The following is a 27,494-nucleotide window of genomic DNA, read 5'->3' as shown; positions in this document are numbered from 1 at the left end:
ATGAGTTCAAGGAAAGTAACTCTTAGTTTTCACTGCAGACGAGTAGTGCTTGGGAAAAGTTCGTTCCACGTAGCTTAAGTATTAATAATATGTTCAAGGGTACTCTGAGACGAGATGACCAGTGGACAGATAAGAAACGACGACTACTCGTCAATGCTATAACGTTCACCAAGTATAACCTGAAACTGTGAGAGTACCGTGTAGTTCGCTCGACAACTTTCATAGCAGCCGAAAGCGTGAACATCATGTTCAAAGGTCATAACTCAATAATGCAAACAAATGACGAAATGAACCTGGGCCAGAGACATTACTACCCACAACAGTGGTCATTTACAACAAGAATCAGAGACATTCGGGGTCTAGAACATTGAAGAGATACGTCCAATATTTGCGTTTGCAAAGCGTCCTTGATCCAATGATTCGCATTTTTATAGTAATTTCTTAAAAAGCAAAATGTATAATATAACTGTCGATGAAAATATAGATAAAGATCAGTGTAAATTCATGTCGTTTTAGGAAAGAATTTGAATCGTCGAATTTCTTAAGTAAATCATGATACAGGATTCATGGTTTGCATTTGTTTGTTTTTGTGTTCTATGTCGTTGGCGTTGACTTGCGCCATTTAGCGCGGTTGATGTTTAAACTTTCGACTACTGTACTTGTTTCTGTTTTATTTTCTTCTAAGTATTTATGAAATATAAAACAAAACCGCGTAGTTATCCCACAGTGAACACAATTCTGGTTGAATCTGATCCCGCACAGACTTCCCCGTTGTACAGGGCCGGAGGATGCTGACAAGTGCGATACAGTTATGTCGCTAGTACCCAATCCTCCCATATAACGGCTATGTTTAATATCCACTCAGGTGGTTCTAAGAAGCACCCAAAGAGTTGAAGAATAAGCATTTGCAGTCATGTTCATGAACGCTTTATTTAAGATGTTTTACTAAGGCGAAAATAATGACCTTATTTAAGCATTAGAAAGCGTTCGCAAAATGGTGGTAGATGTGGCCTGGTCTGCAAAGTAACATTTTTCTTTTTGTATTGTTATTACAACGTAGATAAATTTTATAATAAAATACTAATATAAAACTTCTTAATCTACCGTAACTGATATTTTTGGTTGTTTTATGCAAATGAAAGCTGCAGTCCAACACTAAGGAAGGAAGTAACCGATAATGAACTGTCCTCTACCGGCATGGAAAGACATGTACAGTGAATAACTAATGGCAATACCTATTGTAAACCGTTAGGTCAGAGATATATAATGCTTTAGTCATGAAACCAATGTATCTGCAACTTTGTATGTTTTTAATATTCTTTTTCAGTCAGATGACCAATTATTTACTATTATCCGTAGCACAGAGAGCCTTGAAGTTGAACTGAAAACATATACAAAGACTAGTTTGAATACGAATTCGAAAGATCCAACTGCATTTTTCTTGTGGTTCCTATCAATAGAACCTTTCATGAACATTTACGCAATATGTGACCGACTTTCCAATAGCTTATGTGACGAGCCAACTATTTTAACTAGTCATTTTTGAATGAGGGAGGGACCATTTTGCTCGGGTAACAGACCAAAAAACTCCTAGTATGTGTGTATGACGAGCTCACAAAATAGAAGAGGAAGGTATAATTTATCATGTGACTGTAGATTATCCCACCCAAATATTACACTTCAGAGTATCACGTTATCCTAGCTATTAAAAGAGATTCCAGAAGAAAAAGCCATGAAACTGATTCTTTAATTACTTGCAAGCTTGAAGATTATACTCTGTAAACATATAATTTTGTGATTACTTTATATATTGATTTCATTTTCTGTTAACCGCTTTCAATCGTATTGTTTTATCAATAACTTTCTTATTTATTGATGAAAATGTGAAGTAATAAACCCAATGTGCCTCTTATTCATTTGTTAAAGCATGTTAAACATGTTTGGTATGTGTACGGACATGTATGATATAGTATTAACAAGTGAAGTTGCAAAGACTTGCCACTCAACACTATTGAAAGCAATATTATCATACTTGGCATTTTAATAGTATGTGATTACTGTAACATTGCAATTTGGTGCAAATCTTGTTCATTGGTTTATGCTGAATTATGGATTTTGTTCTATTTTAATTGTACATTAAAGCGGAAATACACTACTTTAACAATTGATGTCGAATCTCTACCAATCGTAATATTTGCACATTCTTAGCTTTCAATCTTACAGCCTATGTGTATTTTGAGAAAGTTCCAAGATCAAAAGCCTTGGAGTATATCACGTGCTACGTTACTGGTGCAGGTCATTAGTCTTTGAACCAGTACGTGTGGAAAACATTGCAAACAGAATTTTGAAATGTCATTTGCTTTGTTAACAAAGGCTAGCCTGAAAACATTATGAAAAAGTTACATAAAATACGTTTCAACCAAAAGAGTACAAAATTACTTTCAGAAGTGATTAGTTGTTGTTGTGTTTTCGTCCAAAGTAGACAAGTATGACAAGTCACCAAGCGTAAGGGCTTCCCTATTCCGTTACGGAATACACGATTTAGACTAAATATCTACCATTGCGGTTTTACCAAAAGCAGCACAAATTCTGGCCTTATCTAACCACGTATCTGACCCAATAAAGTCGGCACCGTTGTACCAGGTACAGTTGTGAGATTTGTACTGAGAAGACATGTTTACGAAGCCTAATGGCGTGCCTATCCATTACATAAACGTAATACTTACCATCGCAGTTATCCCGCGGTCTGCACACATCGACGTGCGTATAGGATCCTACACAGTCGGCACCGTTGTACAGGGCTGGGGGGTTGTCACAGGTGCGGTTGCGGGATTTGGTACCGTTCAGACACGACACGGAGCATTCAGACCATACACCCCATCCGCTCCATTTTCCATCAACTTAAATTATCGAAATTGTTTTCTAACGGTTTACATATTGCAATATGAACTACAATCCTTATGGCATTAGTCAGGTTGCACTGAAACTTTAGTTGCTGAGAAAACAGTGTTTACACGAAATTAACAATAAAAATAAGGTTCTTATACATGCTCCGTCATTGGGGATGTCATCTTCTTTTGAGTTTTCCGTCAGCCAAATTGGAGGCCTTCATGCGAAAAGTCGTGAACAGCGATGGAGTTAAATTGGCCGATATTTCGTTGAAATCCTAAATTGTTTCGGCTTTTAATTGTAAAAACGTTTCCACATCTTTACTTTCAGTTAATAATTATTTAGAAAGGGCGATGCGAGCGAAGCGAGTGAGTCCTCTTCTTAAAGGGTCTGTCAAACCTAACCGATCTGGCTTACCGGCGCTATACCGGAGCACAAATTTGGCGAATTTCGGGAATCGCTACTAGTACGGCTATGTGGTACTTCAGTTGGTAAGTTTCAATGCATTGTACACATTGATACCAAGTTTATGTCAGTTTTCGACAATTTTCTCCCTTTTTTTCACTATTTAATCATACGGAATGCAGCCCCTTTAAGTTATTGATCAACAGAGCTCCGCCGATTTTCTCGCCGTAGATATACTGTTTGCTCAGGTTTAGTCCCGGTGTGGTACATCGATAGTGGTTGACAGGCCCTTTAAATCCAATAAGATTTTTTCTTAATATATACTAACTGCTTTAAAATGTGTGTAACCCATATTTCATTGGCTGATACCCATTCAACGCAGTATCTGGAACTAGTGTGTAACCGTACCCAATTCGACTTAATTATTTTTGAAAAGGATGGTAAAAAAGAGTGTAAGTTTGTTTTAATTATTTCAACAACAGTTTAGACTTTGAAGCACTGATTTCTGCCACATACTTATATCATTTTTTTTTAGTTTAAAGTGATTTTGATTAAAAAAATAATCTTACAATGCTCGACTTGACTGCTGTATACAAGTCGTCCGATTATTGCCTTATTTGGACTTAAAGTATGACAATCATTTATTTGAAATTACAAATCAGTGCTTGCTATTATTTTACTTGTTTATTGTTTTACTGTATATTTAAATTTTAATTAAATTAGAAAATAAATACCAACAAGAAATTCGCATGTATATCACAAAAGAGTAATACTTAAAGAAAACAAGTATTTTAATATCGTTAATGTATTGTTTTGATTTCAAGGGTTAAACACAAATAAATATATTCTGAAAACTCTGAAAGACAAAACGGAACAAAACGTGTTTTAAAAGGACATTTCCAAATATGGTAACGCTTATTTTGAGTAGACGGAGCTTGAAAAGCCCGCTGGAGGTTATAATTCTTAACTATTAAGCATAGTTCTTAATACAGGTATATGGGCCGTTTCATTGACTGAAAATGTAGGTTGCATTTAAAGCCGGAATACCTCAATCGATTGAGCAGACGACTTATGTAAGTTATGTATCATCTTTTGCGCCGTTGATTCGAATCACACTTTTGCTATATTTGGTCAATCACACTTGTTAAAAATAAATCATTAAAACGACACTTTTGCAATTCAATGACTGTATTATTTACAGGATATGTAACGTTGGTTTGAGCTGAGCTATAAATAGCAATTTTGAAAGTTCAGATCATTCACATCAAGTTCAATAGATCAATGTATGATCTTACTGTAAGCTAAAGTAAGAATTTGCAAATCAGTCAGATTGCAATAAATGTATATACTTAACAAATTAGCTCACGTCGTTTAGGTGTGCAAAATTATTACATAATACGATTACTTTTAGGTTGACATGTTCTAGACTTACTTGGACAAGGACCCTTTTGGCATTTTTGGAATTCTGTCTCTTCCCCAGCACATCCCTGACCCCCGAACGCCGGAAGTGGATTGTCACAACTACGATTTCGCATCTGGTTGCCCAAGGCGCAAGTGACGTCACACTCTGCCCAATGACCCCATTCACCCCATACGCCATTAACTGATGACAAGAACAAAAATAAGTACAATGTACAATTAATTTGTCCATACAAATGTTTTCTTGTATATTGCAGTTAAACTGGTGTTTTATGTCAAACTGGTGTTAAAAGCAATGTAAAGCAGATATTTTAAGCAGGGTCAGACTGGTGATTAAGGCATGGTAATACGACTGTTGTTTTAGGCAAGGTAAGACTGGTGTTTCGGTCAAGGTTAAACTGGTGTTTCAAGCAAGGTAACAAAGTACAATTATACTGTTATAAAGCTATTCATTAATTTCTTCTAAAACATATGTTTTATTACTGATGTCATTAAATGGAAAACAAAAAAGGTTCATATAGAAACTGTTATAAAACACACAAAAAAGAAATACGAAAAGGAAACTAAACGGAAACTATGAAAACTTTTTTGTTGTATATTCTACAAAGAACAAAAGAAACATAATATTACGTTAGACCTTTGTATAGACATTCAAATGCATGACAAAGCAAATGGATTTTTCTATATCGAATAATGAACGTTTTCGGTAAAAGACTGTGTAATATGTCATAAAGTAACGAGTGACATAGGAGTATAAGCTTTTGCACCTTCTGACATTGGCCGCTTATAAAGACCTGACCTGGGCAATGTTGTGAGTTGCATGTTGTCGTGTCTACACCTTTTCCGCTGCAGTTTTGCCCTCCGTAGGCTGGCTCGGGGTTTGAGCAGGTCCGGTTTCGTGATTGGTGTCCAGTGTTGCAGGGTTTGTCACAAGCACCCCATCTCTCCCATTCAGCCCAGTTTCCATCAACTAATTTACCAAATAAATTCCATAACAGTGAGGTAACCCTTTAGTTTTGATGTGTATATACACTGTTGTGTTAATTTCTGGCCGTAGTCTCAACAAAATTACTTCAGCCATATTTCAGTTATATTTCAGTTGAGAAAAATATTTAACTCTTGCATATAATGAATACATATTTTTATTATATACTGAAGTTGATTCTTGCTATTAAATGATTAATCTTTAGATACCAATATACTATTCAAGAAAATGAGATTTAAAGAGAAAATTTAATATCGTTTTGAATCACGCCACTTGGTTTGTGGGAAGATGGAGTCCAGAAAGAGTTTGAGAAACGCATGCTGTTTTGGACAAGGAGTTTAAATGCTGTGTATCTTTCTTTTTTGGAGTAATGCAGTATGTTCGATTAATTGATTCCATTGAATGGTTTCATGTTCATGTACTGTCCTTAATTGTGTGTGTTTGTTTGACAAAATGGTATGCGCTTGTTTAACTAGACTTGGCTAAATCTTTCTACAAGACACATGTAGTTAAATTCGATTAAGATAGCCAATCGTAAAACACAGGATCGAGTTTCGCCCAAAAAGGGGGTCTCTTAGTATACTGCTATCAGTTGATAAAGAAAGATGATAACTATGTCATGAAGGTATTTAGGTTATACAATATTCTAAACAATCAATCAAAGGAAACGTCAAGGACATCATCAGTTGCCTAAAGATTAACCAATATCATGTTTATTTACAAAAGGATTAATGCCAAACAAACGCCAAAAATAACACTACAAGATAAAATAAAACACAACGCTGCAAGATAATATACGACAAAGCGCTGCATGATTATAAGTATCTTCCATGGTCGAGAGTGTAAGATAGGCTCATTCCGACCCGAGGGTAGGGTGTTTTGCGGAAACGAGTTTTACCGAGTTTCCGCAAAACACCCTGCGCGAGGGTCGGGATGAACCTATCTTACATGAGCGGCTATGGTAGATGCCGTTTCTCACACCTGAGTTGAACAAAATTAAGTAAAAATGTATTTTTTTGCTGGAACTCTTTTGTGCTTAATGAAAATAATTGCGTATTATAATATACGCGCAGTGATTTAGATAATGTTAATGGTCAAATCGGTCTTTAAATAGTTTTAAGTAGAGTGAATCATTTTTTTTTAAATGGTGCGTGAAAACTGTTTGAGGGTGACATTTGAAGCGAGAAATAGTTAATTAGCATTCTTAATATTGCAACAAGACAAGGTTTCCATGATGCTGCAGACAACAGTCTTCGACAAGGGAGGTAATTACTAAGTTGCGACCATTAAAAAGAAGTTCCATACGGGCATTTTATCTTCGCCCGTGGGCAAGATAAGAATTTCTAGCATGGTTAAATTATTCGATCTACTTATCTGGGGTGGGAGAAAACAGAAGACACAGCGCTGCAAGAAAACACAAGGCACAAGGCTGCGAGATAACACAAGGCACAAGGCTGCAAGATAACACAAGGCACAAGGCTGCAAGAAAACACAAGACACAAGACTGCAAGATAACATAAGGCACAAGGCAGCAAGATAACACAAGGCACAAGGCTGCAAGAAAACACAAGGCACAAGGCTGCAAGATAACATAAGGCACAAGGCACAAGGCTGCAAGATAACACAAGGCACAAGGTTGCAAGATAACACAAGGCACAAGGCTGCAAGATAACACAAGGCACAAGGTTGCAAGATAACACAAGGCACAAGGCTGCAAGATAACACAAGGCACAAGGCTGCAAGATAACACAAGGCACAATGCTGCAAGATAACACAAGGCACAAGGTTGCAAGATAACACAAGGCACAAGGCTGCAAGATAACATAAGGCACAAGGCAGCAAGATAACACAAGGCACAAGGCTGCAAGATAACACAAGGCACAAGGCTGCAAGATAATATAAGGCACAAGGCTGCAAGATAACACAAGGCACAATGCTGCAAGAAAACACAAGACAGAACGCTGCAAGTTAACATAAGACAGAGCGCTGCAAGAAAACACAAGGCACAAGGCTGCAGGAAAACACAAGGCACAAGGCTGCAAGATAACAAGGCTGCAAGAAAACACAAGACACAGCGCTGCAAGAAAACAAAAGGCACAAGACTGCAAGAAAACACAAGGCACAAGGCTGCAAGATAACACAAGGCTGCAAGATAACACAAGGCACAAGGCACAAGGTTGCAAAATAACACAAGGCACAAGGCTGCAAGATAACACAAGGCACAAGGCTGCAAGATAACACAAGGCACAATGTTGCACGATAACACAAGGCACAAGGTTGCAAGATAACACAAGGCTGCAATATAACACAAGGCACAAGGCTGCAAGATAACACAAGGCACAAGGCTGCAAGATAACACAAGGCACAAGGTTGCAAGATAACAAAAGGCACAAGGCTGCAAGATAACAAAAGGCACAAGGCTGCAAGATAACAAAAGGCACAAGGCTGCAAGATAACAGAAGGCACAAGGTTGCAAGATAACACAAGGCACAAGGCTGCAAGATAACACAAGGCACAAGGCTGCAAGATAACACAAGGCACAAGGCTGCAAGATAACACAAGGCACAAGGCTGCAAGATGACATAAGGCACAAGGCTGCAAGATAACACAAGACACAATGCTGCAAGATAACACAAGGTACAATGTTGCAAGATAACACAAGGTACAATGTTGCAAGATAACACACGGCACAAGGCTGCAAGATAACACAAGGCACAAGGCTGCAAGATAACACAAGGCACAAGGCTGCAAGATAACACACGGCACAAGGCTGCAAGATAACACAAGGCACAATGCTGAAAGAAAACACAAGGCACAAGGCTGCAAGATAACACAAGGCACAAGGCTGCAAGATAACACAAGGCACAAGGCTGCAAGATAACACAAGGCACAATGCTGCAAGATAACACAATGCACAAGGCTGCAAGATAAGATAAGGCACAATGCTGAAAGATAACACAAGACACAAGGCTGCAAGATAACACAAGACACAATGCTGCAAGATAACACAAGGCACAAGGTTGCAAGATAACACAAGGCACAAGGCTGCAAGATAACACAAGGCACAAGGCTGCAAGATAACACAAGGCACAAGGCTGCAAGATAACACAAGTCACAAGGCTGCAAGATAACACAAGAAGAGCGCTGCAAGTGAACATAAGACAGAGCGCTGCAAAATAACACTAGACACAACGCTGCAAGATAATAAAGATACAACGCTGCAAGAATATATAAGATACAACGATGCAAGAAAATATAAGATACAACGATGGAACATAACATACATAACACATGTCATTGTCAGGTGATAACGTCATTCGTCAAATTGAGAAATGTAAAAAAATACATTAACACAGAGAGATCTTTTTGACGCACATGCATCAAAATTTTAGATAAAGCAGGCTTGGTCTTTATTGGTAATGGTAGTAATGATTATTACAATGCTAGCATCGGCTTAAGCAGTTTGTATTCTCAAAATAAATTACAATCATCAAAGTCATCTACCTGCACAGAACTGCTCAAAACAATCATTGCTTTCTCGACCTTCGCCTTCACAATATCGGCCTCCGTTTTCAGGTTTGGGATTTTCACAAAGCCTTAGTCTGAGATGTGTACCATGGCCGCAGGTCGCCGAACAAGACATCCATGAGAACCAATTAGTCCAGCCTCCCTGCGCTGAATGTACATTTGTAGTACACCTCATTTAAAGTATGTGTCTGTTTCTCAAGAAAGTAATTTGGGGGATTAACATCTCAAATGGTTAAAATGAAAACGTTTAAGGTGGCATTCAATAAAGAGGCAAATTAAGTTTTATACTATGTAAAAACGTGACAAACCTGAAAGTACTAACATGCTTGGCGTGTAAGGTATACATGTACGGGTATCTAGGTACACGAGTCTTTGATATCGGGGTATTTCTAATAACAAAATCAAAGGGTCCGCTTGAAATATGATAGACTCACATGGAGAAAGAATACGTGATATGTCAATTACATTGTACTCGGCTAACATATGTCCAGTATAAACAATATATCAACATTCTGCGGAGTAATTGAGGTCATACTTGGACATAGGGCTGAGGCATCAGGTATGCAGTCGACGGTTTGTGTGTAGTTTCCCTCACACTGCTTCCCAGCGCCAACTGGTGACGGATTTTCACATTTTCTTTTCCTGTTCTGTTCGTTTTCACAGTCACATATCGACCAGGACTCCCACGTTCCCCACCCACCGTCAACTGTATTAAAACAAATAAACTGATATGCTAAGAATGAATCACTCAAACTACAGGAACAGGATTAAACCAATATCAAGTAAGGGTGCATTAGCTCAAGTAACCGCTGGTACCGCTATAACTGTCATCTGTTTACTTAGTTAATTACCCAAACATACACCTATACATATGCCGGAATAGATTATGTGCATTCACGCCTATGCTGGCCACAAAAAAACTATCTGCGAATTGGGTACATCGCCTGTTTGGAGCAACATCTAGTTTTTAATTTAAGAAATATGGCAATGTATCGACCATTACTTTGTAAACAACAGTGCGATCGGCTTGACCGATTCATTTTGCCCATACGTATAGTGACAAGGTTTGGTAAAGATTCAATGAAATAGAACTAATTTAGAGAGCGGATAATTGTGACTCCGTCTACGACTCACTATATAAACTACTAAGCATTCGGCACGTTGTGTCCCTATCATTGTGTCACTTTTAATCCTCATATGTTGGTGTGGATTTTAGAATTCACGAGAACGTTCGAATGTGTGTTGGTAATATAAATTCCATCGCTTAAAACAGGCAAATCAGAGCTGTGCATTTCGAGCACTATAATAAGTATAATGCTGTACGGTTTATGTATAGGTTCATGGCATCACACTTCATGATGAACTTACGCAAGTTTCAACGATAAACTGTAAGTCACTTAAAGAGCATGTATTACAAAAAAAGCGAATCCAAACGTTCAGTGTCCCTCCTTTGAATAAAACCTTTTCAATTTGTCATACTTAGTAGATATGACCTGTGTATATTCATAACAAAATGTACCTGGACAGACGACATTACTACAGGTCTCAGTAGTGGCGAAGCTTCCGATCGTACAGTTATCTCCACCATGGGCCGGTTCGGGATCAGAGCAGGTACGATAACGTGACCGCTGGCCGTCTCCGCACGTCACTGAACATTCCGTCCAGTTGCCCCACAATGACCAATGTCCGTTCACTAGAAAAATATATAGATACCACGTATATTGTGGAAAAGAGATTCCTCAACGTGCAGATATTCTATAATTGTACCGATTGACTTTGACTCTCGCCGAAGTGCGGATATTCAATAATTTTACCACGCGACTAAGACACCCGTCGACAAGCGGAAATTCCATAATTGTACCACCAGACTAAGACACTCGTCTAGGTGCGGATATTCCATTATTGTATCACGCCACTATGCCACTCGCCGAGGTGCGGATACTCCATAATTGTACCACCAGACTAAGACACTCGCCGAGGTGCGGATATTCCATTATTGTACCACGCCACTATGCCACTCGCCGAGGTGCGGATATTCCATAATTGTACCACCAGACTAAGACACTCGTCTAGGTGCGGATATTCCATTATTGTATCACGCCACTATGCCACTCGCCGAGGTGCGGATATTCAATAATTGTACCACCAGACTAAGACACTCGCCGAGGTGCGGATATTCCATTATTGTATCACGCCACTATGACACTCGCCGAGGTTCGATATTTAATAATTGAATCACGCCACTATGACACTCGCCGAGGTGCGGATATATAAATTATTGTACCACGCCACTATGACACTCGTCGAAGTGAGGATATTCCATAATTGTTCCACGCGACTATGACACTCGCCGAGGTGCGGATATTCCATAATTGTTCCACCCGACTATGACACTCGCCGAGGTGCGGATATTCAACAATTGTACCACGCGACTATGACACTCGTTGAAGTGCGGATATTCAATAATTGATCAACGCGACTATGACACTTGTCGATGTGCGGATATTCAATAATTGTTCCACGCGACTATGACACTCGTTGAAGTGCGGATATTCAATAATTGTTCCAAGCGACTATGGCACTTGTCGATGTGCGGATATTCAATAATTGTTCCACGCGACTATGACACTCGTTGAAGTGCGGATATTCAATAATTGTGCAACGCGACTATGACACTTGTCGATGTGCGGATATTCAATAATTGTGCAACGCGACTATGACACTTGTCGATGTGCGGATATTCCATAATTGTACCACGCGACTCTGACACTCGCCGAGGTGCGGATATTCAATAATTGTTCCACGCGATTCTGACACTCGTTGAAGTGCGAATATTCAATAATTGTGCAACGCGACTATGACACTCGTTGAAGTGCGGATATTCAATAATTGTGCAACGCGACTATGACACTTGTCGATGTGCGGATATTCAATAATTGTTCCACGCGACTATGACATTCGTCGATGTGCGGATATTCAATATTTGTGCAACGCGACTAAGACACTTGTCGATGTGCGGATATTCCATAATTGTACCATGCGACAAAGGCACTGGTCGAAGAGCGGATATTACAAGAGTGTACCACCACGCGACTATGACACTCGTTGAAGTGCGGATATTCAATAATTGTTCCACGCGACTATGACACTTGTCGATGTGCGGATATTCAATAATTGTACCACGCAACTATGACACTTGTCGATGTGCGGATATTCCATAATTGTACCACGCAACTATGACACTCGTTGAAGTGCGGATATTCAATAATTGTACCACGCCACTATGACACTCGTCGATGTGCGGATATTCAATAATTGTACCACGCAACTATGACACTCGTTGAAGTGCGGATATTCAATAATTGTTCCACGCGACTATGAAACTCGTCGATGTGCGGATATTCTATAATTGTTCCACGCCACTATGACACTCGCCGAGGTGCGGATATTCTATAATTGTTCCACGCCACTATGACACTCGCCGAGGTGTGGATATTCAATGATTGTGCCACGCCACTATGACACTCGTCGATGTGCGGATATTCAATAATTGTACCACGCGACTATGGCACTCGTTGAAGTGCGGATATTCCATAATTGTACCACGCGACTATGACACTCGTTGAAGTGCGGATATTCCATTATTGTACCACGCGACTAAGGCACTTGCCGACGTGCAGATAATCAAAAATTGTACCACGCCACTAACACATTCGCCGATGTGTGGATATTCAATAATTAAACCACGATACTAAGAAACTCGTCGAAGAGAGGATATTCCATTATTGTACCACGCCACTATGACAGTCGTCGAAGTGAGGATATTCCATCATTGTACCACGCAACTATGACACTCGTTGAGGTGCGGATATACAATAATTGTTCCACGCGACTATGACACTCGTTGAAGTTCGGATATTCAATAATTGTTCCACGCGACTATGACACTCGTTGAAGTGCGGATATTCAATAATTGTTCCACGCGACTATGACACTCGTTGAAGTGCGGATATTCAATAATAGTGCAACGCGACTATGACACTCGCCGAGGTGCGGATATTCCATAATTGTACCACGCGACTATGACACTCGCCGAGGTGCGGATATTCAATAATTGTACCACGCCACTATGACACTTGTCGAGGTGCGGATATTCCATAATTTTACCACGCGACTATGACACTTGTCGATGTGCGGATATTCCATAATTGTACCACGCGACTATGACACTTGTCGATGTGCGGATATTCCATAATTGTACCACGCGACTATGGCACTCGCCGAGGTGCGGATATTCCATCATTGTACCACGCGACTATGACACTCGTTGAAGTGCGGTTATTCCATAATTGTACCACGCGACTATGACACTTGTCGATGTGCGGATATTCAATAATTGTACCACGCGACTATGACACTCGTTGAAGTGCGGATATTCCATAATTGTACCACGCGACTATGACACTCGTTGAAGTGCGGATATTCCATAATTGTACCACGCGACTATGACACTCGTTGAAGTGCGGATATTCTATAATTGTACCACGCGACTATGACACTTGTCGATGTGCGGATATTCCATAATTGTACAACGCGACTATGACACTCGTTGAAGTGCAGATATTCCATAATTGTACCACGCGACTATGACACTCGTTGAAGTGCGGATATTCCATAATTGTACCACGCGATTATGACACTTGTCGATGTGCGGATATTCAATAATTGTACCACGCGACTATGACACTCGCCGAGGTGCGGATATTCCATAATTGTTCCACGCGACTATGACACTTGTCGATGTGCGGATATTCCATAATTGTACCACGCGACTATGACACTCGTTGAAGTGCGGATATTCAATAATTGTACCACGCGACTATGACACTCGCCGAGGTGCGGATATTCAATAATTGTACCACGTGACTATGACACTCGTTGAAGTGCGGATATTCAATAATTGTTCCACGCGACTATGACACTTGTCGATGTGCGGATATTCAATAATTGTTCCACGCGACTATGACACTCGTTGAAGTACGGATATTCAATAATTGTTCCACGCGACTATGACACCTGTCGATGTGCGGATATTCAATAATTGTTCCACGCGACTATGACACTCGTTGAAGTGCGGATATTCAATAATTGTCCAACGCGACTATGACACTTGTCGATGTGCGGATATTCAATAATTGTTCCACGCGACTATGACACTTGTCGATGTGCGGATATTCAATAATTGTACCACGCGACTCTGACACTCGCCGAGGTGCGGATTATTAATAACTGTGCAACGCGACTATGACACTCGTTGAAGTGCGGATATTCAATAATTGTGCAACGCGACTATGACACTTGTCGATGTGCGGATATTCAATAATTGTTCCACGCGACTATGACACTCGTCGATGTGCGGATATTCAATAATTGTGCAACGCGACTATGACACTTGTCGATGTGCGGATATTCCATAATTGTACCATGCGACAAAGGCACTGGTCGAAGAGCGGATATTCCAAGAGTGTACCAACACGCGGCTATGACACTCGTTGAAGTGCGGATATTCAATAATTGTTTCACGCGACTATGACACTTGTCGATGTGCGGATATTCCATAATTGTACCACGCGACTATGACACTTGTCGATGTGCGGATATTCCATAATTGTACCACGCGACTATGACACTCGCCGAGGTGCGGATATTCCATCATTGTACCACGCGACTATGACACTCGTTGAAGTGCGGTTATTCCATAATTGTACCACGCGACTATGACACTTGTCGATGTGCGGATATTCAATAATTGTACCACGCGACTATGACACTCGTTGAAGTGCGGATATTCCATAATTGTACCACGCGACTATGACACTCGTCGATGTGCGGATATTCAATAATTGTGCAACGCGACTATGACACTCGTTGAAGTGCGGATATTCTATAATTGTACCACGCGACTATGACACTTGTCGATGTGCGGATATTCCATAATTGTACAACGCGACTATGACACTCGTTGAAGTGCAGATATTCCATAATTGTACCACGCGACTATGACACTCGTTGAAGTGCGGATATTCCATAATTGTACCACGCGATTATGACACTTGTCGATGTGCGGATATTCAATAATTGTACCACGCGACTATGACACTCGCCGAGGTGCGGATATTCCATAATTGTTCCACGCGACTATGACACTTGTCGATGTGCGGATATTCCATAATTGTACCACGCGACTATGACACTCGTTGAAGTGCGGATATTCAATAATTGTACCACGCGACTATGACCCTCGCCGAGGTGGGATATTCAATAATTGTACCACGTGACTATGACACTCGTTGAAGTGCGGATATTCAATAATTGTTCCACGCGACTATGACACTTGTCGATGTGCGGATATTCAATAATTGTTCCACGCGACTATGACACTCGTTGAAGTACGGATATTCAATAATTGTTCCACGCGACTATGACACCTGTCGATGTGCGGATATTCAATAATTGTTCCACGCGACTATGACACTCGTTGAAGTGCGGATATTCAATAATTGTCCAACGCGACTATGACACTTGTCGATGTGCGGATATTCAATAATTGTTCCACGCGACTATGACAATTGTCGATGTGCGGATATTCAATAATTGTACCACGCGACTCTGACACTCGCCTAGGTGCGGATTATTAATAACTGTGCAACGCGACTATGACACTCGTTGAAGTGCGGATATTCAATAATTGTGCAACGCGACTATGACACTTGTCGATGTGCGGATATTCAATAATTGTTCCACGCGACTATGACACTCGTCGATGTGCGGATATTCAATAATTGTGCAACGCGACTATGACACTTGTCGATGTGCGGATATTCCATAATTGTACCATGCGACAAAGGCACTGGTCGAAGAGCGGATATTCCAAGAGTGTACCAACACGCGGCTATGACACTCGTTGAAGTGCGGATATTCAATAATTGTTTCACGCGACTATGACACTTGTCGATGTGCGTATATTCAATAATTGTTCCACGCGACTATGACACTCGTTGAAGTGCGGATATTCAATAATTGTGCAACGCGACTATGACACTTGTCGATGTGCGGATATTCAATAATTGTGCAACGCGACTATGACACTTGTCGATGTGCGGATATTCCATAATTGTACCACGCGACTCTGACACTCGCCGAGGTGCGGATATTCAATAATTGTTCCCCGCGACTATGACACTCGTTGAAGTGCGGATATTCAATAATTGTGCAACGCGACTATGACATTTGTTGAAGTGCGGATATTCAATAATTGTGCAACGCGACTATGACACTCATTGAAGTGCGGATATTCAATAATTGAACCACGCGACTATGACACTTGTCGATGTGCGGATATTCGATAATTGTGCAACGCGACTATGACACTTGTCGATGTCCGAGTATTCCATAATTGTACCATGCGACAAAGGCACTGGTCGAAGAGCGGATATTCCAAGAGTGTACCACCACGCGACTATGACACTCGTTGAAGTGCGGATATTCCATAATTGTGCCATGCGACTATGACACTTGTCGATGTGCGGATATTCAATAATTGTACCACGCGACTATGACACTTGTCGATGTGCGGATATTCAATAATTGTACCACGCAACTATGACACTCGTCGATGTGCGGATATTCAATAATTGTACCATGCGACTATTACACTTGTCGATGTGCGGATATTCAATAATTGTACCACGCGACTATGACACTCGTCGATGTGCGGATATTCAATAATTGTGCCATGCGACTATGACACTTGTCGATGTGCGGATATTCAATAATTGTACCACGCGACTATGACACTCGTCGATGTGCGGATATTCAATAATTGTACCACGCGACTATGACACACGTCGAAGTGCGGATATTCCATAATTGTACCACGCCACTATGACACTTGTCGAAGTGCGGATATTCAATAATTGTACCATGCGACTATGACACTTGTGGATGTGCGGATATTCCATAATTGTACCACGCGACTATGACACTCGTTGAAGTGCGGATATTCAATAATTGTACCATGCGACTATGACACTTGTCGATGTGCGGATATTCAATAATTGTACCACGCGACTATGACACTCGTCGATGTGCGGATATTCAATAATTGTACCACGCGACTAAGACACTCGTCGAAGTGCGGATATTCCAAAATTGTATCCAAGCGACTTAGACACGCGTCGCGTGCGGGTATTTCATACTTATACCACGCCACAAACGGACTCGCCACAGTATATATTTCACTGCGATCGCATTACATAATGTACAAAGCGACGATTCCAAGTTTGGTCACAATATGTCAATCCTTAAAGGTTATCAGTACCAAACGGTTAGCTATTGAAGTACAGTGACTTTGACCTTGACCCTAGCGGCACCAAGCGCAATCGCATGAAATGTCTCCATTAACTCGTCCTATACACCAGGTTTGGTCGCAATATGTCAGTCCAACGAAAGGTCTTTATATAAAAAGGTTATTATGAATTCTTCCTTAATACCAAGTAACTAGATTTATTCGATACCATAGGTGAGTTTAACGCAGCTGGCCCGCCCTAACAACGACGTACGTCATTCTAATAACCACTTTGTGAAAACCTGGATAAAAAACATTAAATGTGCCAGTCAAAAGCCAAAAAAAATGAGTGAGTAGGATAGCCTCCTTATTCTCCGAATAGTCGAGCTAAAATACTAACCCGGGCAAGGATCAACGCCACAAAACTTCGTGTCCGTAGGGCTTCCAAGACTACTGCAGTCAAGCCCCCCGGCTGACGGCATAGGATTGTCGCATCGTCGGTTACGTATCTGATACCCTCCACCAGAGCCGTCATCACAAGACACAGTACAGTGTCCCCATTCGTTCCACTCTGAGTAACCGCCATCAACTGTACAACATTGTACAACATTGAAATGTTAAAATACTACATGGTGTTATTAAACAATACCTTTTTAAGTTTGCTTAAGGTACCTGTAGTACAACTGAACTCATAATTAAAAGGTTAAACTATGGGATGATTTTGTTCTTTTTTTCAACTATAATCGGATTTTAAGAAATTGGACTAACACAAATGTGAAATTTATATATCAGGTGGCCACATATTAGTTTGTATCTTTTGAAATGGCTCTTGTGATGATGAAAATGTGAAACTGTTGAAACTTCTCTCTGTCATTTTGTTTCACGTTTTAGTATAAATTACCTACCAAATACCTCCAAATAAAATCAAAATTTCATTGTGTCGCCAAGACTCAATATTTAACATTAAAGTTAATGGGAACTATAAAAAAAACTTGATAATTTGTGGTCACTTTTCTAATATGACCTTTTTTGCAATTCAGCATAGCCAAAAAGCTGATCTGTAATTTGGGCTCGGTATAGTTGCAGAGTCTTTTTTTTATAAGTAAACCAGGCATTCAAACTTCACAAACGTGTATATTGAATGCCTTAAGCTGGCAATATTTATAACGTATATCATAAACTCTGTTAAGGCTTTAAACCAAATGTTATCATAATAATTAAACCAGCTGTGTTAACATAATAGTTTTTAAGCAAAACCAATCAGTTTATTTCCGTTATTTTGTTTTGTTTTCTTGGGGGGGGGGGGTAAAATCTTTAACCTAATCATTCGATCTGTCTGAACAATCGCTTTTTTGTGACTCGATATTTGTCCCAAATTGTTGTTCTTCATTGCAGACAGAACAAAAAAGTCATTTGTCTTATACTTTGTTTTAATAAAACTTTACGTTCATACTGTATAACACGCAAAGAGTTCTGACGGCATTATTTTTCAATATTGCGCTCCGATTGGAGAAGCGCGACCAATGATATAGGACATTACAAATATCAGCTTATCCCTGACACAAACGATTCTGTTCGGTAAAATGTCTTTAAGAACAAATACGCAATTTAAGAAGAAACTGCAAATTTTCGTTTAATGCGAACATTTTAAAAGTGAGAACTTTTTTTTATGGAAAATAACGTTAAATGTGGGTCGCTATTTGTGACCCGACATTTGTCCCAAATTGCTTGCATTAAACAAAATGGGATGTAAAAGAACTAATTAATATATCGGCCAGTACTCCAACGTGTACAGTCGAGAAATAACCATGAATTTTGAAAAATATGAATAAATGAATGCAAGCGCAGTTCCAATATGAACAAATATGCTATATTTACCGAGAAAGTACAACAATTGTGGTAAATCAACACGTTTATTTGTAAACATTTAAGGATTAAAATTCGACATGTTGCATTTTATCGGGGTATGGTATGCAATGGGGCTGTTCAAAATGGGTGGAGTCCAACATTTTGAACTGCGCCATTGCATACCATACCCCGATAAAATGCAACATGTCGAATTTTAATACTTATATTTACATTCATTTAAATCTACATTTCTGCTAAAATAAATTGATTATTCAAGAGCATTTTCTCTTTTCTTTCTCTCGTTGTTCTCAACGGTGGGTAAATTAGAACAGCTATCGTAACCTAATTGTATACGACAATGAATGCACAGATAAAAAAGTTCCTTATTTATATGTTTATTTTCTATCTTTTCAAGGTCAAGAATATTATGAATACGTATTTTTGCATACAATGTGTGTTTTCGGTCCGTTATCGTGGTGTATTAAAACGCAAAAACCCGGGCGTTATCGGTAGAAAACGGTCATTATTCAGTAAATTCACGTGCCGTTTTTTTGTTTTACATATGCGCTTTCAGGGCCCGCATCATAACAATGAAGGCTGAGCGACCTGGTTTCTGACCGAAAGTTGGTCAACGATGCAAACTTTTGCACAAAAACATATTTTAGAATATATAATGTAGCTGCATACAAATACCAAAACAGGAAATAAACCACAAAAGTCATATAACTTACATATTTTCTGCTGAGTTGTCTTTTCATGGCAAGCTGATGTGTTTACCAAATAGTTTTTTTCTGCAGTTTTGACTATTAAAAGCACTAAATTATGTCTAAAACGACTAACTCCTCCGAACTTTTAGTTATTTCTGTCGATTTTATTCAGAACATACGACTTATATGGACATGATTCCACTATGTCGTATGCAATAAACAAAGAAATTTCAAATATTTTTTTCTCTGATGCTGAAGATGCTGTACATTTTATCAAGAACATGTTTACAAAATTTTCAGGCTTGAATTAGTTATCAAAACAAATAATGGTTAAAGTAGGACTGAATAGGTAATTAATTGATTACCCAATAGGTATTGTGTGTAAATAATCCCAGTAATCCAGTCAATTTTCGAAAAACAACACTTTCAAAACGAATGAACACTGCAAAAAATGGCGTCGAAACAAAATGCAGCTGCCGAGTTATGTTGCGGCCCGAATCGAGCTTAATGTAAAACTTTTTCAATGACATCACCCATGACGTCATACAAGCACCCGTTAAAGAGATTATTTTGAACTAACTGTTTTTGCATTTTCGTGACATTTAACAGGATTTTTAAACACAAAAGTTTCTTCAACTGTTCCATCCATCATGAAATTATCTACATTAAAATCAATCAAATAATCGTTGCTTATTTTGTTTTAACTGCTTTACTGCAGATTTCAATTTTGCATGTTGCCAATAATTGTACTACGATTTCAAAAAAAAATAGTTCCGTAGTAAATATGCCCCGCCCCTTGGTATTATTGCGCCCAATGACAGGACAGAAGTATCGAACAAACGCACGTGATATCGATGGGAAATGCCATTGCACTTTATACAGAAATAAAGTGCAATTGATAAACAACAACCATCGTTAAGGAACGAAGTGTGAATGTAAATATTGTTTCTTAAGCCACAATGTGTTCAATTACTTTCTACATTTGTATTCTTTAAAGTCATGATACCGAACTAAAATGTAAATCGAAGAATATGTTTTTCGTCACACACTGGACGCATACATTTTTCAAAATTTAAAGAAAATGTCCTCTTACCAGGCAAACACTGGTACCAAAATCTTTTCATAATGAATCTGCCATTCTGTTTGCCATGAAACATTTTTTTTCTCTCTTAATCTTTGCATGGAACGAAATAAAGTCCTCCCTCTTGATAAATATAGATTCTATTTTTTCTTGCGTTTATGTTGAATGAACGCAGTAGGGCATGTGAGTAAATTCCATAAAGTGCGATAGTAGCGCTTCTTGCCTGATTAATCTTTAAATATTCCTGCGGGTTTGAGGCTACATTCTACATCATCGAGATCATCAGGTCAAGTTATAGTCGGTATTATCATGGCTATGATCATATCAAAACCCTTTGAGCAAACAAAAATATTTAAAAAATTGAACAAGTGACATCGTGTATTTTTATCATATTAACAACGTTTTACAGTCATAAGAAATAACTGTTGCTGTTTAAAAATAATACTTCAAAATAAGGATCGCATTTAAGTGGGAAAAACATTTCAGTTCAAAGTTTATTGGAGGCGGCTATTTAGTTAGAGACGATTTATACAAATGCTATATCGGTTTCTTATTCATTAAAACTGCACGCATTGGTTATTTCCAATTACAAAAACAATACAACACGTAGAAAATATTTCATCGATTAAATTGCAGCTTCCAAAAATACTTGGTTCCATGAAAAATGAAAAATGTATTTGCGTTAAATCCGTGGATCGAAACAATTCAATTCAATTTCGGGTGGCCTCATGCAATAAATTGCATACATAGTAGACACAAACAACAAAATAAAGACATACGCAATCAATTAAAATCAAAATGATGCAAGATACAGCTTTGACTACAATTATATTAATACTAATTAGTCATATTTAAACCAACCATAAGTTGTTTCAAAAGGCAAACATTGAAACTTAAACTTTCAGAGTGTAAAATGGGTTTGATAACGATTCAACCTCCAGTAAAATAGTAATAACAGTTAAAAGGGAAATATTTAAACTTGAAAAGATTACTTATAGCGTTTGTTATAACAATCCTACTTGCGCATTTGTCAGTTGATGAACAATCCCTCGTTGCATACCCATCACCCTGACACTTGGCCCCTCCGAACAAGGGAGCTGGGTTGTCACATGTTCTGTTTCTTGACTGAGTACCCTGTCCTTCACACGTGACTGAACACTGCGTCCATTCTGTCCAGTTCGACCAGCCGCCGTCAACTGTGAAAGGAAAATACATTTAGCAACGCAAGAGCTTATGGAAACTAGGAAACGCTGTATAAAACGCCAGGCATTTTGATTCTGTAAACTAAAGATTCATTTAATAACCAAGAACATTGCTAACTGTAGATTTATTTAACAACACCTCTGTTACAGTTAATTAAAAACACATTATACAACGCCAGACCTTGGGGACCTGTAGATTTAAGATGTATTTAGAACGTCAGAATTAGGCTAACCGAAAATAAGACTAATTTAATAACACCAGAACTTCTGTAGATGTAAATTAAAAACAAAATATAAAACGGCGAACCTATGGTAACTGTTCATTTGAAACAATAAAAAAAAACACCGCACATTCACACCATTAATGACAGAACATTTTCAGACTTTAGACAAAGATAACGGAAACGTTTAAGAAGCCGGATGAGGCAAATGCATTTTTTTTTATAAAAACAACAACAACACATCAAACAAAATACCAGAGACCGGGCACTTGTGAAAGGCGCGTTAATTTGCACAAGCCCATCAGCAGCAGTGAATAATGCATTGCATACTTCCGTAATATTGCAAAAACATGAGATACATTAAATAATGAAAGATATCCGACAACTGCGTTGCTTTGATGAATGTTAAGCCTTATTTGCCTTTAAAAGATTGGGAAAACAAAGTCAGATATTATCAAATTTTGTAATACATAGTATGCTGTTATTTATCCAAACCAACCCTTGACAACCTTTGAGTGGTGTACAGCATGAAATTGTGGCAGTTCTGGGCACTTTCAAGCAAGTTTTTTTATGATATTTATATTACCGAAAAAGTTTTGCGTTCTAAGAGAACTAGATAATTATTCCGAAAAATAAGTGGTTAACACGAAACAATTCGCGAACGTTATCAGGTTATTTTACGGCAGTAATAAGCCACTATAACATATACCTAGGATAACGTTGAGATATGTATATTAACTTACCAGGACAAAGCACATAAGGACATTTTTGCTTTTCTTCAGATGACCCTGAACAGTCCTCTCCGCCATTTTTTGGAGCGGGATCGGTACACGTACGGGATAGTGTTCTGTAAGCATCTCCGCACGTGGCAGAGCATTCAGACGAGACTACCCACGCAGACCAATTTCCGTTCACTAGTCCAATCAATATATATATATATATATATATATATCAAAAGTTGAAAAGCACTAATCAATCAAATTACTGAGACACTTTTGCAAACACACAAAAATGTGCAGGTATACAATTCATTAAGTGTGTATTTAAATCGAAGCAATTCAAACTAAAAGAACATAAAAGAAGTGAAGTAAAGGAAATGAAATTACAATTTCTGTTAAACATGTTTACCCGGACAATTGTCATTATTTCCTCGAACACAGGTTTCATTTTGGAGTTTCTCTCCCACGCAATCGGTGCCATTGTTTTGAGGTGCAGGATGGTCACATGCTCTCTTTCTGAAGCGGTTGTTGTTACAGCTGCATACTCCCCAGCTTTGCCAGTCCGACCAGCTTCCAGCGACTTGTAATGAAACAATTGAAACTACATAGAAAAGCCCAGGACCAGTATTAATAAAACATATTAAGTCACATTCTAGCTAAAGTCAATTTCCAAAGTTAAGTATCTTACTACCTCAATACCATAAAAAAGTAAATTGTATTCGATACATGTACACATGAAAATACAAGCATTAATAGTTTTACTCAGTTATTTAGGAAAATTTTCACCCTATAAAACTTTTGTTTAGATCCTTGCAATTTAATGAAATGACAAAAGATGTGCTTACTGTCACAAGTATCATTAAAGCAAAGCCCTCTCTCGAAGTCACTTCCAGGACATGTGCTGTTGACATAACACGTCCGAAACCTGTGTTAGGAAGTTTAAATTGGAATCAGGTCTATAAAGACTTAGCGACAAAATGGCAAAACAGTCAACCACCCGCCTAAAAGCGTTTTCTCTATAGACAATTGTGTCTTGTATAGTAATAATACAATGAAAACGACAGGGACAAGCTCTGTTTATCAAATAAATACATAAAGAATAAACCCTGTTTACATGCACAAGATTAGGGCACCAATGATAAGGAACGGGATACACAAACACCACAAACAGACCACACGCGCAAACTTTAAGACAAAAATATGTATAAGTAAGTAAATAGTTATGTTCATAACTATGTTGCTGTAGAGAAGATCATCACTATGAGTAGGACTTAGGATCTGTAAATGCTGTTTTACCAAACAAGTAAATTTCATTACCTAAACGATGTTCCAACTTTACAACTATCAGCTCCAAAGCAAGGACTCCATACTCCCCATTCCTCCCAGACTGAAGATGACATATATTATATAAGAAAAAAGGAAACTGTGCATGAGAAACTTACCAAATTATGATATTCTGAAGATTATGGCATGGTAAAGGTTCTATATTATTTGTCAAATATATGTATTCAAACAAATTCCAATAAATGCAATATATTTAGTCAAAATATTATTTAAGAACTAGATCTTAAAAAGACATTTGTAAAAAATGCTATTAATTGGCTCAAAAATATTTGTATACTCACATAAATTTATAGATCTACCGCATAAATAAATATACTGCATATATATCGATATTTCTTTGAACAAGTTTTTTTCAATATGTGTCATAATTATTCATTTTTATGTGAAAACAAAATATTGGCTTGTTCTTCATGATGGGAAATCGGGTTTATTGCAACCAAGAATTTAATTGGCTCGTCGAATTCAATATGGCAGTTTCCAGGATTACAACGTGATTCCAGAAAAAAATCGCAGTGGCTTAATGACAGGAGTTCATATTAGTCCATCTAGGCTAGCCGTAATAAAATCAGTACAAGTAGACAAATTTATTATTTATTATGGCTAGATTGGCTAATATAAACTCCTTTTATTAAGCCATTTTTATAAGATGATGTCATATTGTGTTGCCTTTAAAACTCAAAATTGCTGATACAAGACGTAGATAGTACCCAATGATGCTAATTATATTCAAGCTATTTATTTTAACCACATATAAATAGTTTATTGAACGTTAATATATATTTTAATGCGATATATCTGTTTATTTCATAAATATATTTTTATGAGTAATAAATAGCACTTATTTTCTTAGTTAAGTTCGTAAAAAAAATATTGAATAAATATATTTGACAAAGAATATTGCAACGTTTGTCATACCATGGACGCTCGCTGATTAAACGTTGTTTCTCTCAAATATTTAAGCATTCTATATAACTGTGGTGAAAGACTGAAACAGAGGGAAACTCGAAAAATATTATTTGTTCAAGTTTCTTTATCGATGGTTTCTTTTGGATAAAGTGTATCAAATAATAAATGCAAAGACACTTTTAACAAGAGATGTTTGTCAAACATTATGCCCCCCCCCCCCCCCCCCCTAAGCGCCATGTTGTCAGGATTATATGGACAATTGAATGAAATATGCATGGATCGAAATGACAGCTGATTTGTTGCCGTTAAGGCAGTTTTAAGATTATGACCATTAAAGTGTGAGGATAGAGTGTGTTATGACCATGACCTTTGACTCTATGAACTCAAAATCCAGAGTCATCAGCAGGTCACCAGAAACCTAAATGTCAAGTTCGAGGGCCATGGGTGCAGGCATTGTCAAGTTATCACACAGACAAGTTTTTTTCGTTCAAGGTCACTGTGACCTTGACCTTTGACCCAATGACCTCTTAAATCATAAGGGGTCATCTACAAGTCAGATGCAACTCTGAAAGCCATGGGTTTGAAGGCCATGGGTTCTGGCATTGTTGAGTTATCACTCGGACAACCTTTTACCATTCAAGATCACTGTGACCTTGACCTTTGGCTCTATGAATCCTAAAATCAATAAGGGTGATCTACTGATCAGGCTTAACATCCATGTCAAGTTTAATGATCATAGGTTCAGGCATTGTTGAGATATCAGTGGGAGAAGATTTGTTAACTTTTTTGCGTTAAAGGTTACTGTGACATTGACCTTGGCCTGATGACCCCCAAAGACGATAGGGGTCATCTACTGGGCAGGCCCAACCTTCATGTCAAGTTTGATGACCATAGGTCCAGGAATTGTCGAGGTCGCTTTCAAGGTCACTGTGACCTTGACCTTTGACCCCTAAAATCAATAGGGGTCATTTACTGGTCAGGCCCAACCTCCATGGCTGGACCTTGACCTTTGGCCAGATGACCCCCAAAAACCATAGGGGTCATTTCCTGGTCAGGCCAATTCTCCAAGTCAAGTTTGAGGGCCATGGGTGCAGGCATTGTTGAGTTATCACTCGGACAACCTTTTACCATTCAAGGTGACTGTGACCTTGACCTTTGGCCAGATGACCCCCAAAAACAAAAGGGGTCATGTACTGGTCAGGCCCAATTCCAAGTCAAGTTTGAGGGCCATGGGTGCAGGCATTGTCAAGTTATCACATGGAAAACCTTTAACCATTCAAGGTGACTGTGACCTTGACCTTTGGCCCGATGACCCCCCAAAACAATAGGGGTCTTCTACTGGTTTGGCCCAACCTCCAATTCAATTATGAGGGCCATGGGTGCAGGCATTGTCGCATTATCACTCGGACAACCTTTTACCATTTAAGGTGACTGTGACCTTGACCTTTGGCCAGATGACCCCCAAAAACAAAAGGGGTCATCTACTGGTCAGGCCCAACCTCCAATTCAATTATGAGGGCCATGGGTGCCGGCATTGTTGAGTTATCTCTCGGACAACCTTTTACCATTCAAGGTCACTGTGAACTTGACCTTTGACCCGATGAGCCCCAAAAACAATAGGGGTCAGCTTCTGGTCAGGCCCAACCTCCAAGTCAAGTTTGAGGGCCATGGGTGCAGGCATTGTCAAGTTATCACTCGGACGACCTTTTACCATTCAAGGTCACTGTGACCTTGACCTTTGGCCTGATGACCCCCCAAAACAATAGGGGTCATCTACTGGTCAGGCCCAACCTCCATGTCAAGTTTGAGGGCCATGGGTGCAGGCATTGTTGAGTTATCACTCGGACAAGCTTTAAAATTATTTTACCATTAAAGGTCACTGTGACCTTGACC

At 38.8% G+C, this 27,494-nt stretch overlaps 1 protein-coding gene across 1 annotated transcript in view; it reads right to left on the bottom strand.

The window, feature by feature from the left end:
- Positions 1-24,728, bottom strand: part of LOC128215969 (A disintegrin and metalloproteinase with thrombospondin motifs adt-1-like) — a 33,330-nt gene extending 8,602 nt beyond the window's left edge. The window contains exons 1-11 of the mRNA XM_052922568.1: positions 24,722-24,728; positions 23,761-23,931; positions 23,376-23,546; positions 22,229-22,405; positions 17,974-18,162; positions 10,746-10,919; positions 9,762-9,932; positions 9,203-9,373; positions 5,513-5,683; positions 4,727-4,897; positions 2,727-2,900 (exon numbers count right to left, since the gene is read on the bottom strand). Of these exons, the coding sequence (XP_052778528.1) occupies positions 2,727-2,900; positions 4,727-4,897; positions 5,513-5,683; positions 9,203-9,373; positions 9,762-9,932; positions 10,746-10,919; positions 17,974-18,162; positions 22,229-22,405; positions 23,376-23,546; positions 23,761-23,931; positions 24,722-24,728 (1,747 nt within the window). The remainder of the gene's footprint in view (positions 1-2,726; positions 2,901-4,726; positions 4,898-5,512; positions 5,684-9,202; positions 9,374-9,761; positions 9,933-10,745; positions 10,920-17,973; positions 18,163-22,228; positions 22,406-23,375; positions 23,547-23,760; positions 23,932-24,721) is intronic.
- Between the last annotated feature and the right edge of the window lie 2,766 nt (positions 24,729-27,494).

The sequence above is a fragment of the Mya arenaria genome, chromosome 14 (genome assembly GCF_026914265.1).
Source record: "Mya arenaria isolate MELC-2E11 chromosome 14, ASM2691426v1".
In the NCBI taxonomy this organism is placed as follows: domain Eukaryota; kingdom Metazoa; phylum Mollusca; class Bivalvia; order Myida; family Myidae; genus Mya; species Mya arenaria.
This window is presented reverse-complemented; position numbering and strand designations above follow the sequence as displayed.